General features: G+C 36.3%; 1 protein-coding gene across 1 annotated transcript in view; it reads left to right on the top strand.

The window, feature by feature from the left end:
* Nucleotides 1–8,705, top strand: part of LOC126457073 (uncharacterized) — a 43,133-nt gene extending 34,428 nt beyond the window's left edge. Inside the window, exon 4 of the mRNA XM_050093076.1 lies at nt 7,906–8,705. Coding sequence (XP_049949033.1) covers nt 7,906–8,316 — 411 coding nt within the window. The 3' untranslated portion in view covers nt 8,317–8,705. The remainder of the gene's footprint in view (nt 1–7,905) is intronic.
* Nucleotides 8,706–16,333: the final 7,628 nt, after the last annotated feature.

Raw genomic sequence — 16,333 nt, 5'->3', positions numbered from 1 at the left:
GTTGAATGGCTGTCGGTTCGACACTCTAGAGAGGGTTCAAGAAGCATTGTTGGTGGTGATAAACACCCTCAAAGAACAGGACATCCAGAAAACGTTTGACCAGTGGCAGAAGCACTGGGACCAGTGTGTACGTGTGGTTGGGAACTACTTCGAGGTTGATGGTGACCATCAGTCCAAAGGTAAGGTTTTCAACAGATGGCAGCACCAGTCCCGAAAATTTTGGATAGCACCTCGTAAATCTGGTCACTACTTACGACGTTTCAATATCCTATGATATATATAGCCTGCACTGCAACCTTCGGAGAACTGTATGTTAATTACAGCCACTGGATATTAATACTAATAATCCATAGTTTCACCATTGTTGCTGAGGGCCTTTTCTGGTCCCACTCCAAAATATTTATTTAACTCCTCCTTGTCCCTACTCATCACTCCCTCCCCTTTCCACCGCTCCACTCCACTCTTCCCCTCCTCTATCCATCCACTCTCTTAGTCTTCTGTCCTGACAACCACTTAGCAGTTGGTACATTTTGTGTCTGATTGCCTGTGTGTGTGTGTGTGTGTGTGTGTGTGTGTGTGTGTGTGTGTGTGTGTGTGCAGGAGGGAGCATTCAAATGTTGGCATGTCAAGGCAGGATAATGAAAGATTAAAACATAGCTTGTCAGTATCTGATCTTAGTGTGTGCTTGTCCACAATCTGCATCCCACCTAAAGCTGATTGGTTGCTGATCCTCATTATACAAATGAATTGTCAGATGTTTCATAGCTACTGAACATCTATTGGATGTAGACTAGCAGAGATCCTCTTGTTTCTTTTTCTTGTTCCCTTTCTGTCCTTTTGTTTCTCTTCCTTGTTCTTCTCCTTTTTTACTACTTTCCAAATGAAAGAAACTTGTTTTATCTTTTTTGAATATTTCTTTTTGCTAGCATTTTTTAACACGATATGTAGAGAAGCTAAGTCTATTACATCACAGTTCCAGTTTATGAGTGACAAGATTCATTTTTAAGAACCCAGCCATATTTCTCTCTTGATAATCAATAATATTTTGTGCAGAAGATCAACAATTGAAATGGCTTGAATATCACACTGGTATTGAATTCAGGAAGAGTGATGTTTAAATTCCTACACAGTCATCCTGCTGCAGCTTTTTGCAGTTTCTCTGAATATATTGCACAAATGCTGGAATGGGTCCTTAAGAAAGACCATACTCAGTTTCCATCCCACTTTTGTCCAAGTGAAGTAATGTTCCATGTTTCATGACTTTGATACCATGTGAAGTTTTCCTCGGCGTTTCTATCCCAGGATCACAGAAAAAAAATCTCTGAAACTGACTGATAGCTAAAGTGGAACAACCTAGTTATAAGAGATCTACAGTGTAGTGACAGATTAGGTTTGCAGTTCAGTGCAGTAGAGATCAGAACTGGAAAAAGAAACACTCAACCATAATACTTTTGTCTTGAAGACGTCACATGAGATACTTCTTCTGGCAGTCGTCCAGGTAGTCTTAAGGAAGCTATATATGCTTGAAAAGATCATTGATGAAAGCTGATTTAAGAGGATGACTGAGTAAACTGAGAAGTTTTCTTTTTTAAAATATTCGTACATGATTTCCATTATTGTGTTCTGTACAGTGGTATTTACTCTACCACTCCTCAGTAAACTGCAAGGTTGTTGTATAATTTGCAAGAATGATGATGTTAAAATGAAGAAACTTGTTTTATTGAAGGACACCACAGCAGTCAATGACTCAGAGATTATGGCTGTGCATACATTACTGGATTTAACATACAGGGTGTTTCACAATTCATGTTACGCACTTGTAGAGGTTGTAGAGGGGTCTTAGTAGATCAAGTTTTACATAGAAACCGATGTCCAGAAATGTCATCCAGTGATGCTACAAAGCATCAGAGTTGTAGGTGTCAGCACCTGTAAATGTATGTGTATATGGAGTAATTTCATGACAACATTACAAACTTTCTGGGATGATGGAGAAGGAGGTAAGGGTTCCTGTACTGAAAGAGAATGAATCAAAAGTTAGAAGCAAAAACTGTGTTAATACTTCTGATAGTGGAATACGTGTAGTCGTACTGTTGTTGCTAAGCTTGTAGCACAGGCAACTTTTCAGAAGGAGAAATGGCCAATAAACATGGGCTCTAAAATGCATACCTGAGGAGCTATGAGCACTTGTTCATCTCTAGTGTGAAATATGTCTCCTCTATTGAAGAAGTGCTCATAGCTCTAAGGTATGCAGTCTGGCGCCCATGGTTACTAGACATTTTTTCTTGTTTGTGTCCATGCTACCACTTCTGAAAGTTTCCTACCCTGCAATCTTAGCACTAACAGTACCAGTACATGTATTCCACTGTCAGAGGTATCAGAACAATTTTCACTTCCAACTTTCTATTCATTCATTTCTGGTACAGGGACCCTTAACTCATATTGATATATTTATCCTTCTCCATCATCCTAGAAAGCTTGTAACATCATCACAGAATCACCCTGTGTGTACATACATTTACAGCCACTGACATCTGTAACTTTGATGCTCTCTACTGTTGTTGGATGATGTTTCCAGACATCGGTTCCCATGTTAAACTTGATCTATGAAGCCCCTCTGCAACCTCTAGAAGTGTGTAACATGTATTGTGAAACATTCTGTATGAAGAAACTGAAATATGAGGTCATCATATACATTTGCAAGACTGACAAAGGATTGTGTGTGCCAAAAGAAGAGAACTGTACCGGATGTGAAGTTTATAGTTGAAACTGAACATTTGTAGACAGGAAACTCTTTGAAAATGGTTCAGGTAAGGTCTGCAAAGTGTTTGATTTGCAAAAGAACTGTTTTCACGGCTGCTGGTCACACAGCTATGTTTGTCGCTTTCCCCAATCCCAGACAAGCCATCACTCAGCATGGGATGCTCATTCTTGGCTCTACAACTGTCTGTAATTAATCTCTTGCTTGCCACTCCGCCACATTTGAAGTATATGCTGAACTTAAGGTTCTGAATGGAAAAAGGTATTAATCCTATCAAAATTCATCACCAGCTAATGAAAGCACCTGGATGAGTAAATGTCCACAAGTGATGTAGAAGTTCATGTCTGGTTGCACTGAAATTCATGACAATGAAAGAAGTAAGGAGACCATCATAGTCTGATGAGAAAATTTTGAATGTTGAACTAATCATGAGTCAAAATTTGGGGATCTCATTTGGTGATCTCTTGCATTTTGGTTTCTGACTTTGACTGGAAAGGTGGAACATGAGAAGGAGTGTGCAGATGATGCCACAAAGGACTGTGCATTGGCTCTTCTGATGAATTTATTTAGGGCTTTGCAGACGAAAACAACATACATAGGAATTCAGTTGTTTTAGGTCAACCACTGACTGTATTGCAGCGTCGTTGGTATTGTGCTGGTATTCCCCTTTGCCCAGGCCTCAAAAATTCAGATAAACACTGTGCAGCGAAAGTCGTGACAACTGTATTTCGGAGTAAAAGACTGCAATAGTTGACATTGGATATTGTAAGACACTTAGGCAATTCAGACAGTTTATATAGAGATGGAGAAGAAGGATATGAAGCAAGAGTGTAACTCTTCTCCATGACAAAGCTTGCTCCATATCACCTGTCAAATTGTCACTCACCTGGAAGAGTTTGGTTAGGTCATCAACTGCCTGCAGTAGTATATTCCAGACATGGAAACTAATGACTACCATTTATTTAATAAATTGGAAGAACATTTAGTGAAAAGATGCTTGAGGAGCAGTGACAGAGTGAGAGCTGAGGTCCAGCCGTTGACATTGTTATGAGGTGGTAAAACATGAACATACGAAAACTGCACTAGCATTTACAAAACTGCATTGACCAAAATGACAGTTATGTGGAAAAACAGAGGAATTTTCAAACTTTATTAAAGGAGAAAATATAAAAATGCAGTAAATGAAGTAGGCGAAAAGGAATACAAACGTCTCAAACATGAGATCGACAGGAAGTGCAAAATGGCTAAGCAGGGGTGGTAGAGGACAAATGTAAGGATGTAGAGGCTTATCTCACCAGGGGTAAGATAGATACTGCCTACAGGAAAATTAAAGAGACCTTTGGAGAAAAGAGAACCACTTGTATGAATATCAAGAGCTCAGATGGAAACCCAGTTCTAAGCAAAGAAGGGAAAGCAGAAAGGTGGAGGGAGTATATAGAGGGTCTATACAAGGGCGATATACTTGAGGACAATATTATGGAAATGGAAGAGGATGTAGATGAAGATGAAAGGGGAGATATGATACTGCGTGAAGAGTTTGGCAGAGCACTGAGAGACCTGAGTCGAAACAAGACCCCGGGAGTAGACAACATTCCAATAGAACTACTGACAGCCTTGGGAGAGCCAGTCCTGACAAAACTCTACCATCTGGTGAGCAAGATATATGAGACAGGCAAAATACCCTCAGACTTCAAGAAGAATATAATAATTCCAATCCCAAAGAAAGCAGGTATTGACAGATGTGAAAATTACTGAAGTATCAGTTTAATATGTCACAGCTGCAAAATACTAACGCGAATTCAAGACCCCGGGAGTAGACAACATTCCAATAGAACTACTGATAGCCTTGGGAGAGCCGGTCCTGACAAAACTCTACCATCTGGTGAGCAAGATATATGAGACAGGCGAAATACCCTCAGACTTCAAGAAGAATATAATAATTCCAATCCCAAAGAAAGCAGGTATTGACAGATGTGAAAATTACTGAACTATCAGTTTAATAAGTCACAGCTGCAAAATACTAACGCGAATTCTTTACAGATGAATGGAAAAACTAGTAGAAGCTGACCTCGGGGAAGATCAGTTTGGATTCCGTAGAAATGTTGGAACACGTGAGGCAATACTGACCCTACGACTTATCTTGGAAGAGAGATTAAGGAAAGGCAAACCTACATTTCTGGCATTTGTAGACTTAAAGAAAGCTTTTGACAATGTTGACTGGAATACTCTCTTTCAAATTCGGAAGGTGGCAGGGGTAAAATACAGGGAGTGAAAGGCTATTTACAATTTGTACAGAAACCAGATGGCAGTTATAGCAGTCGAGGGACAAGAAAGGGGAGCAGTGGTTGGGAAGGGAGTGAGACAGGGTTGTAGCCTCTCCCCAATGTTATTCGATCTGTATATTGAGCAAGCAGTGAAGGAAACAAAAGAAAAATTCTGAGTAGGTATTAAAATCCATGGAGAAGAAATAAAAACTTTGAGGTTCGCCGATGACATTGTAATTCTGTCAGAGACAGCAAAGGACTTGGAAGAGCAGCTGAACGGAATGAACAGTGTCTTGAAAGGAGGATATAAGATGAACATCAACAAAAGCAAAATGAGGTTAAAGGAATGTAGTCGAATTAAGTCGGGTGATGCTGAGGGAATTAGATTAGGAAAAGAGACAAAGTAGTAGATGAGTTTTGCTATTTGGGGAGCAAAATAACTGATGATGGTTGAAGTAAGGAGAATATAAAATGTAGACTGGCAATGGCAAGGAAAGCGTTTGTGAAGAAGAGAAATTTGTTAACATTGAGAATAGACTTAAGTGTCAGGAAGTCGTTTCTGAAAGTATTTGTATGGAGTGTAGCCAAGTATGGAAGTGAAACGTGGACGATAAATAGTTTAGACAAAAAGAGAATAGAAGCTTTCAAAATTTGGTGCTACAGAAGAATGCAGAAGATTAGAAGGGTAGATCACATAACTAATGAGGAGGTATTGAATAGAATTGGAGAGAAGAGAAATTTGTGGCACAACTTGACTAGGAGAAGGAAGGTGGGGCATATTCTGAGGCATCAAGGGATTACCAATTTAGTATTGGAAGGCAGCGTGGAGGGTAAAAATTGTAGAGAGAGATCAAGAGATGTATACACTAAACAGATTCAGAAGGATGTACCATAGGTTGCAGTAGTTACTGTGAGATGAAGAAGCTTGCACAGAATAGAGTAACATGGAGAGCTGCATCAAACCAGTCTCAGGACTGAAGACCACAACAACAACAACATCATGATGATCTTAAGTTTTCATTTCAGTTTTTATGTAATGAGACATCTAGCCTAGCCCAGATCACTCTTTTCTCCCTATATTGCTTCTATGATTTATTGATTTTTTTTTATACGTCCAGTTTTATCATACAGCACGAACTGTACAATTGATATTGGACAGGTCAAAGAAAAGTTGCAATAATACATAGTATTTGCAATTAGTAGGCAAATTAAAATTTGCTACTTGTTAATATAATTTAATTAAGTTTTTAGTTATATATTCAGAAATTCTTTTACAGAATAGAAACAGTGCTTTATTAGAAATGCCTTTAGTTTAATTTTAAATATTTGATACACAGCAATTTTTATTCTATCAGGTATCTTATTATGTAATATTACACTGATGTTAATTATGCTCCTCTGATAGCCTGTTGTTCTGTGATGTTTTTGATATATATTTGATTCCCCTCTGGTTCAATAGTTGTGTTCATTTTTGTTCTGTAGTAGTTTGCTTGTTTTCAAGAGGTAGTCTCTAGCGAATAAGGCAAATGAATAAACTTGGAACATTCAGACCATCAAGCTCAGTAAAATAAGACTACAGGACGCTATCTCTTTTTAAGCCCATAAGTTATTTGTAGAGCTCTTTTTTTTATTTCTAAAAACCTTTATGCTATAAGTTAAGTGTCCTCGGAAAATGATCCCATATAGAAGCAGTGAGAGTGGAATTACACAGAATATGCCTGCAGTACTGTTGTTTTGTTTGTTGTTGACTTTAATATTCTTAAACCATAGCATATGGTTGAGAGCTTTCTAGACAAGTTATTTATGTGTGTGTGAGTATTATTTCAGTTAACATATGCTGCTCTAAGCTTTACAAGAAATTTTACATGGTGGTATTACAAATCAGCTTCGTCAAGTCAAGAAAAACTCTTACTTCTGAAGAAAAATGCAATCAGTTGATTATGTGTCTCACAATTGTTTTATGTATCCTTAATAATGTAATCAAATAAAGATGGAATACAACTTCTATTCATAAGATATAACCATGACTAAAAGCTAAGTAAAGGAAATTATCGAAACTGAACTTTCTTCCTCTGGCAATGAAATGGAAGCAGCAGTAGATACCCACTTTCAAATTGCTTTTCAGCAACTTGTGTTTTATCCTTCCTTTTTTCCAGTTTCATTTTTCTCTTGAAGGAGGGCTTCAGAGAGACAGAAAAGGAAAAACCTCTAAATGGCTGAGTTCTGAAAAACTTTTCTTGCAATCTCTCTCTCTCTCTCTCTCTCTCTCTCTCTCCCTGTGTGTGTGTGTGTGTGTGTGTGTGTGTGTGTGTGTGTGTGTGTGTGTAAGCCTCGGTCCAGTGTTAAAATTTTGGTAACTCATAAGTAAATTTCGAATTCTGTCTCTGAGCTTGTTGGTATCAATTTTTTGCTTACTCATTGAATGCACTTTATAAAATGTTAGCTTGCTGTCAGGTTGTGGGAATGGAAAGATGTTAGAAATGAAATAGTAAATATACTTTAAAGTGATAATTTTGCATTCTCTTTATGCTGTAGAGAAAAAGTATTAAGATCATTAACCCACACCTAAAATTCCATAACTCAGATGCAGTGAAATTTCAGTTTGTTACAGAATCTCTGGAAGGGTCTGATTCCATAACAGAAGGTGAATCAAAATCAGAAGAATCTGATCCTGATTCAGACTGTGCATTCACGGGATCCTTTTACAGATTCCTCAGCAAAGTGGAGCTGCACTGCATCATTTATTTAATAAAAACCAAGAATTTTGCGTAGTTTTAAAATTTAACGAACAGTTTTGTCTAAATTAACACCCACAAAGTAAATTTTGCCACATCCTCATTTCTGTTGTGTATGTGAAATCACTTTTTCCCTTGTTTATTGCAGGGCGTACATGGTACTGGGCTGGAGGTGTTGGTGTTCTGTTCGTTGCTGGTTGTGTTCCTGCTCGCAGGTTGTACTGTGTCGTTGTGTCGATCAAGAGTGACCCGGGAATTACTTTCAGCTGCAGTAGCATCAAGTGCTGTTCATGTCCAATCTGCCCAGGCTGTAGCAACTTCTTCATCAGCAACACCTGTCCACCAGACTCGTGAACGTCCTGTTGAAACAACAAGTGTGACAGTTCAGCAAGAAGTGGCTGAAAGGCAAGTGGTTGCCTTACCTTCGTCAAATACAGTCCAAGTTCCCGAACCACCTCCCCCACCCTACCATGTTGCAGTTCTGCTACCAGTTCAGCAGAGACCACATCCACCTGGTGATGAGTCGCCTCCACCCTCATATGAGAAGGCTGTAAGCTAAAAATGAACCTATGAACTTCTAAATGAGAAGCTTGAGTCATTCCTCTTTGTGCAATGAGTCATCATAGTACTGATATCATGATATAGTTTACTTTGAGAGAATGCTTTGATTTTCTCATCTATAGAGTTCCATGAAATGAGTGAATCTCTTGTTGGCTAAAATAGTGTGGCTGGAAATATGCTGAATTTTCTACCTGTTTGACAAATATTTTTATGCATCGTCAAGAGAAATAGTTTGCATCAACACAGGAAGAAGTTTTGTGAATTGTTTGTGACTTGTGCAGTAAAACTGATAGCTAAGATTGCATTTGATAAGCTAACTGTCTGTTGACTCATTTTATACCTCATTTTCAGTGTAGATTTGCATATTTGAGAGTACCAGTATACAGAATTACTATAACGGAAAGATGGTAACTATCACTCTGACAAATTCCCTCATGCTTTTCATTTAAATGATTGTTATTGCACAAGTATTATTTACATATTCCAGTCTCTCATGTCCATGACAGAAGTTTCCTGTGTTCAGACACTAGCCTTTCTTTCAAATTTTCACTTGTCAGTGTATACATTCTTATGCACGACTTGACTATTCTTATGCATTTAAAAACATCATGTGTATTACAAATATTAAGCTTGATTCTGTTCTGTGAACAGTTACATATATATTATTATTTACAGTTAAGTGGCAAAACATAAAAATAAAACAAAAGAAAATGAGTTGTAATGCCAAAGAAATGGGCGCATTTCCTCTATTTTATAATTAGCACTAAGTAATTTGTGAAAAACTTCAGGCTATTTCATTTTGATTGTTGATAGCATGCAAGAACGTTTGAATATGCAAGTTAAAATACTCTAAATTTGTGTTTAGCTGTTGTGGGAAAATTTGTGAAATGAAATTATTTACTTGAAATGAAAGAAGAGAGTTTTTTGTGGCTAAGTGCAATTTATTTTTTTGGCAAGAACAGAAATAGTTCATATTATCTTTTTTTCATTTAATAGTATTAAGATGTGCAGTATACGTCACTTGTGTATTACATTTGCCCTTGATGAACACACAAATGTTTTAGGCCTTGTTGTACATACAGACAATGAATATATATGTTGATTTTTTAAAATTGGCTAAGATACTCAAACAATCACAAAAACTACGCACAATTTTGTACAATTACATGGTAATAGTACTTCCACTGTATTCTTATCTTGCTTTAAAATGAAATTTCAGTTCTGTATGAGATAACTGCTATTAATAAAGTGCTAGAAGCAGGACAAACCTATAAAGAATATGAGTGTGTAGAAAGGCTTCACTTCTGTTTGAGGAGCTAATATTTAACTGTAAACATGAAATATAGGAAGAGTTAGGAAAGAGAAAGGATGGGTGGGAAATTGTGACAGCTAGCCACCAAGAGCATTGCGGTAACGCAGTGGAGAAAGTTGAAAATTTGTCCCCGAGCATGACTCGAACCCAATGTACCGCTTCTCACGAATGGTTGCCTTAACCACATTGGCCATCTGGACATGGTCCCTGACTGACTCAAATATCCAACTTATCACATGCTGTAATGCAGCCTCCCTAGTCCATTAAACTCACTACTCACAAATTCTGATTTCCGTAGTAGTTTGGATGATATTTGTGCATTCCCACTGGAACAAACATCGAGGAACCACTACCCTCTTTTTCAAATATATAACATTTAAGAGTTTTATAACAAGGGGAGTTGTGACTGTGAAGCCAGTTGACAGCTCTCATTAAAATTTGTGTCACATTTTTATGTTGATTTCAGTGTGGAACCAGAGCAATAGCATACTGTCAGATTTCAGTCCCAATAAATGTATTTTATTATAACGTAATTGAAATATAATTTTGCTGTATACTAACACCAAAATTCCAGACATGTTACAAAATTATGTGTTATGTTGGAAAGAAATAGCCTTTTTTGTCCTTTTCTCATTATTTTTAACATTAGAAAAGCCATGAGAATGACTTTAAAATTAAAACTTTCCATTTGTCAGTCAGTGAGAAAGCCATGGAATATTTTTGTACTGTTATTGGTTCACAGTTATTGTTCAGAACCCAGTATTTTTAAATAACTGCCATGGGATTTGTGCAGCTAAGATATGGGAAGTATGAAAACCAAATTATCAATATTGTGAGTGAAAATAATAAGAGAAAATGCATTTTTGTGTGAGACTTCCCCAACGCCTTACACAAAATATTCTGCATGTAGTAGCATGCAGGAGAATCTTTAAGAATGTGAAATGTGTCAAACAGGTATATTTTATTCTTCCTTTTGATTAAAATACTGAAAAATCATTAGTTTCACTGTGAAGCTATTGACAGTATTTCCCAGTCTGTTGACACTATTTGCACAGTTTGATTTCTCAGATCTTTGTGATCATTACTAGCCTGTAGTAAAGTAACTCATCACCCTTTCACTATAAACTTTGCTGGCAATCATTCCACTGACAGCTATCCAAGCATGCCTGGCGACCTTGTAGAGCACTTGCGGCAAAAGGCAAAGGACGCAGGTTGAGTCCCAGTTCACCACATGGTTTAAATCTGCAAGAAAGTTTCAAATCACGTCACACATTGCTACAGAGTAAAATTCATTCTTGAAACAATCCCCTAGGCTGTGGGTAAGCCATTTCTCTACAATATCCTTTCTTCTAGATGTCCTAGTCCTGTTAGGTATGTAGGAGAACTTCTGTGAAGTTTGGAAGGTAGGAGAAGAAGTACAGTGGAGCAGGGCTGTGAGGGCAGATTGTGAGTTGTGCTTGTTAGAACATGTGTCCATGAAAGGCTAAGGTCCCAGTTTCAACTCCCAGTTTTAATCTGCCAGAAAGTTTCAACTTCTTTGTTTCTTCATTATTTTCTTTTGTTCATTGGTAAGTTAGTGTTTCTTTGAGAAGTGTGCTCATTACATTCCACATTTATTTTGTAGATTCTTTACATTCAGTGAGAAGGTCAGTGTCATCAGTGAAACTTTTGTAACCTGTCCTGACATTTTTATTAGGCCCTTTCTTTTCATTGCTTTCACTTCAGTTCTTCTCAGTGTATAATTGTAGGAGCACACTTTATAATTAATGTATTTGCCTTATTTCCTTATTTAAATATGTATGAGGTACAAATGTTAAAAATTCTACCTTGGCTGTATGTCACTCAATCCTTACGCGAAAGATTTTTCTGTGTTTAGTCAGGTTATGAATTTTTTCATGATTTATCTCAATATTCATCTACAAAATATGATATTCTGAACATCAAACAAGGGAAAATCCAGCATGGAATGTAACATTATGAAAAGAATAATTGATACTCACCATATAGAGGAGATGATGAGTCGCAGATAGGCACAACAAAAGGACTGTCATAAAGTGAGCTTTTGGACAACAATGCCTTCGCTGAAAATACACCCACCATACACTCACACAAATGTAACTCTCACATATATTACCACAGGCTGCTGAGGCCAGTGAGACTGTGCTGAAGTGTGTATGAGTTGCATTTGCATGAGTGCGTGTCTGTGTGTTGTCTATTTCAATGAAGGCATTGTTAGCTAAAAGCTCATTTACTGACAGTCTTTTTGTTCCTATCTCTCACTCAATATTTCCACTGTATGGAGAGTAGCAACTATCTTTTCATAATATTGCTATATCCTGAACATCTTTACACATTACTGTTAATTAAGTAGTAACATTCAATTTTTTCTCCATACCCCCTAGTGTATAAACCATGGAGAGATGAGAGAAACCTGATTGATGACTATTAATAATTTATATATGGTGTCCGTGCTTTCATGGAAGTATAGAGTGATGTTGACCTGAAGTTTCTTCTGCTTTTTCTTGCGTTTCTTCTGCTTCACAAATTTTATTTCCATACTTAACAATTTCTCTGAAATCCACTGCTGCTGTCACTGCTGATGGAGGTTGTTCAGCATGACACAGTAAATGCCATGTTTTTCATTTATTGTGAGTTAGATTAATCACATAAGGCAGTGATATGACAAAATTACAATCTGTTCTTACCTTCTGGAGACAAAATTCCAGTAATGCTGATTAACACATTTAAAACTGGAAAAACTAATTCTAGCATTCAGAATTATTAGTTCCATGCTCAGGGAGGAAGGCGGGAAAGATTAGACACATGAAATAAATATGCAGGGTGTTCCTCCTAAAAGTCATCAGGCACATTTTCTCTTATGTTTTGGCAGATATTTGCAATTTGCTTTTTCCAATGTGTAGCTGGAGGCAGCCGAAACAAATAGTGCTTGTCGTGTCTTTCATGCAATGCCCAGTTTCAACAGGAAAAGCCAGTTTCTTTCCATTACAAACAAAAAATTTTTAAAGCAGAATTTTGGATGCACATTTGATATAGATTTCCCAAATTCTACTAGTACAGTATTCGTTTTATGAGTATGCATTATCAAGGACATTAAAACATGAAGAATAACTAGTACTCCTACAGCGATAGCACCACCCTTGCCTGTGCTAACTGCTGCCTCCATGCAGCAGTGCTGCTGGACTAGTGGTTACTCTTCGTGTTTTAATGCCCCTGTCAATACAAATAGGCAGAACAAATATTCATAGTCTAATTTGGGGCTGCTCTATTGAAAGGGCATGTAAAACTTCACCTTTCAAAATAATTTTGTTTCCATGTGAAATTACATATTAGTATAATAAAAGAATGTATGTGACCAACAGAATCTCAGCCCAGTTGTAAAATAAAATTTGAGTAATACACACATCATGTTCAGGAATAATACTGATACAATAGTTCACTTAAATGTATATTAGAGTGGTTCTGAAAGTGGAAACAGCAAAAGCATTATGTAATGAATAATTGAAATGAAGATTACAAAATTGTTGATAAAATACAGTAGCGGCAAAAATAGTGCTGCTGGTTAAACTGATATGCATTATTGTTTGAAGAATATAGTATTTATGTATTGTGGCAATAGAGGAAGAGTATAGGCCTATGTGTGCTGAAGCTCTTCAGAGAGCTTAGAAACTGGACTCCACATACCTGATGTAAGTTTTGTGAGTGAAACAGTGGAAAACATTCTCCAAGAAAAATATGACATTCTTGCCAGAAATTTGTTATTCCATGAAGATCCACTTTTGAATTGGTTTTTAATACTGAAATTACTAGAGATCTTTCCTGTTGCATACTTGAGATCTGACAAGGAAATTTGTGTTGGTTACTTCAGAAAACCATTCTAGTACATGCTGGAGTAGACTCAGAATTGAAATCTCTGAACATAAAGTTTGGTTTTCTCTAAAATGTAATCATGGTCTGTGATCATTTGAGATATGGTACCATTGTTAAAAAATAATGAGGAAATTGTGTTGCTCCTTGAGAAAAGTTTTTTTGGTTTGGAGAAACTGTTACCGACAGTCTACATTTCTGTATAAATTTCATAAAAATTGTTCTGAGTATGAGGTAATTTATGCCTAAGTATGGTAGATTTAAGTACTCCAGGGTGAAGAACAAGTTCCCCCATTCTATTGTATGTGTTTCCAAACATCCTGATTGTTAACAAAGAATTACTTATTTTTAATAAGTGATTTAGATACTGTGCATTGTATTTACTAAATTAGGCAAATAACCAAATCATTGTTTTACTGTAAAGCTTTTGTATATCATGTACCGAAAACTCCTTGTAAAAATCACATAATTTTGATACATTTTACCTTTTGGCATTTGCAGTTGGAAGCAATTGGCATATCTTGTTATTCTGCACAATTTACTGTTGTTTGCTAGAAATGAGATTTTTAAATTGAGCTGAATGGTGTAAGTCACTGAAATAACATTTCTGCGAACTATATCATCTCATACAACATATTTTCAGTATTTTTCTTACACTCATTTCTGTGTACTTTCTGGCTTGCACCTGCATTGGTTATTTGAGACTGCCTAAAAGTCGTACAGAATTTATGCAATGATAGAAGGCTAGATATGAACAGGAGGATCACTGACACATTCTGTGACATACTCCAAGTCCATACATTAACCATCTTTGAGTGGTTTTGATTAATTGAAAATGTTTATTGAAAAAAAGACATATATATAGGACTTATTCTCTGAAGTTTTTTTGTTATTATTATTATTATTTCTATTTTTTAAATGAAAATGTCACTGGAAACGAATAGATAACTGCTCCTTGTTAGAATCTATACATGTATGACATCATAATAGAGACTGTAGAGATACCACATCAGAAGCTGTAGAAGTTCATTTTTCTTCAATTTGGTCCTGTTTTCCATGAGAGGCCTTCATTAATTGCAAACTAATAACATAGGCAAACTACAAATTTTGATATTTTATGGAAGGTCATATAACTCAGACAGTGGCATCATTTTCAGTTAGTGTGTTGTGGAATAAATGTCTTCTAAAGATCAGTATAAAAAACTGGAATATGTTTAATTTTCAGCTGGTATGTGCCTGTAGTACTTCATTGACCTATCCCACATGATTCAAATGGTGGAGATATTTGTCTTTTACTTAAAGAATTCAACCTACTCTGTTGTAATAACGAAACAATGTACAGCATGAAATGTGTACTGTATTAAAATGTGAGTTAGAATTCTGGCATGTGTAATAAATAATTTTAGAGGAGTTAACTTAGATGTAACTGGTTACAGTGTTTCATCTCCGGTTTTCAGTCACACTCCTCTCTTGTTACAGTATAAAGAATTAGTGAAATGAATGACAAGAACAAACTAAGAGTGATTAATGGGCAATCTTATTTTGAAGAACATATTTATGAGACAACTTGGAAAAAAGTTGAAGTTGTGTGAGAAAACCATGTCAGTGTGACTGATGACTGTCATTTGTGTAATTCATTGATGAAAGTACTAATTATTAACTTTCCATTTTCCTCTTGGTTTTAAGACTGTGCTTTTTTTATCATAAATATTGGCATTCATTTTGTCACACATACGAGTCACTTGAAATTTCAACTGTGTATAACCTTCTTGCCACAGAACTTAAGAGAAAATCACCATTTTTGTTTGTTTATGATAAGTAGTGGTGATTTATAGATTGTGTTAGATTTTGTGTGTGTATGTGTTGCAATGCACCTTTTAGATTTTGCTTTCTCCATGTAGTCAGCTTTTGCTCCTCAACTGCATTATTCATTTGCTAGGAGAGGAGAAAAAGATAAGCATTTTCAAATCTGTTGCAATACCTTAAGCAATTCTATGGGGTAAATCTGTGATGCCAAAATAAGATGATATTCTTTGATATAAAGAATTACCATATCTTAATAGTTAGTTACACATCATTAGTTTTATTTAATGAACAATTAAAATATTTTTAGGTCAACTTAAATAATAGTTTTCGTACTTATTTTAAGTAATTTTCTACAATATAAAAAGTGCATTTATGAGAGAAAATAAAAGTAATTTTCCTTTTTTTCACTTAAAACAGTTGTCACTATGCTAAAATGAAAGTGTCACTTTTTCACTTTATGTCCTTGCAAGCTTGTGTACCATTATGGTGGAAAGATACTTTTGTATGCTTGCAAAAAATAATGTTTTTAGTTCTGTATCACTATCTGAGCACACTAAGTGGTGTCAATTTGAAAGACTTTCACATGGCTGACTTCACCATCTGTATCCCATTTCATTATGACTTTTGACAAATATGAATTATGTACTGGTTTATCACGTGGACCAAAATTATGGTACTAATCATTGACAGTCTGTTGTGATCAGTGCACCTACCTATTTTTGTGCTTCAGTGTGCTTTATACTGAGTAACCAGAGTGCCCTTTATACATCCCTCCTTAAACTATCCAGTGTACAAGACACCTTGTTATCTGCTGCCTATTCATTGCACCACTACCTGACAATGAATTTCCACTCATTTCATTCCATCTGCCTAAAATATTTTCTTTGATATACTGTAATATTTCTAGTTGATGCAATGAAATTTTAATGCTTATGACAGTATCATTGTCACACTTGTGCAGGTCAGGTGCTTGAATCTTTGTGCTGTAGGACACACTGCAGTTGCAATAAGT

Source organism: Schistocerca serialis, chromosome 1 (genome assembly GCF_023864345.2).
Source record: "Schistocerca serialis cubense isolate TAMUIC-IGC-003099 chromosome 1, iqSchSeri2.2, whole genome shotgun sequence".
Classification (NCBI taxonomy): Eukaryota; Metazoa; Arthropoda; class Insecta; order Orthoptera; family Acrididae; genus Schistocerca; species Schistocerca serialis.
The sequence above is the reverse complement of the archived record's forward strand: the minus strand, read 5'-3'. Positions and strand labels throughout refer to the sequence as shown.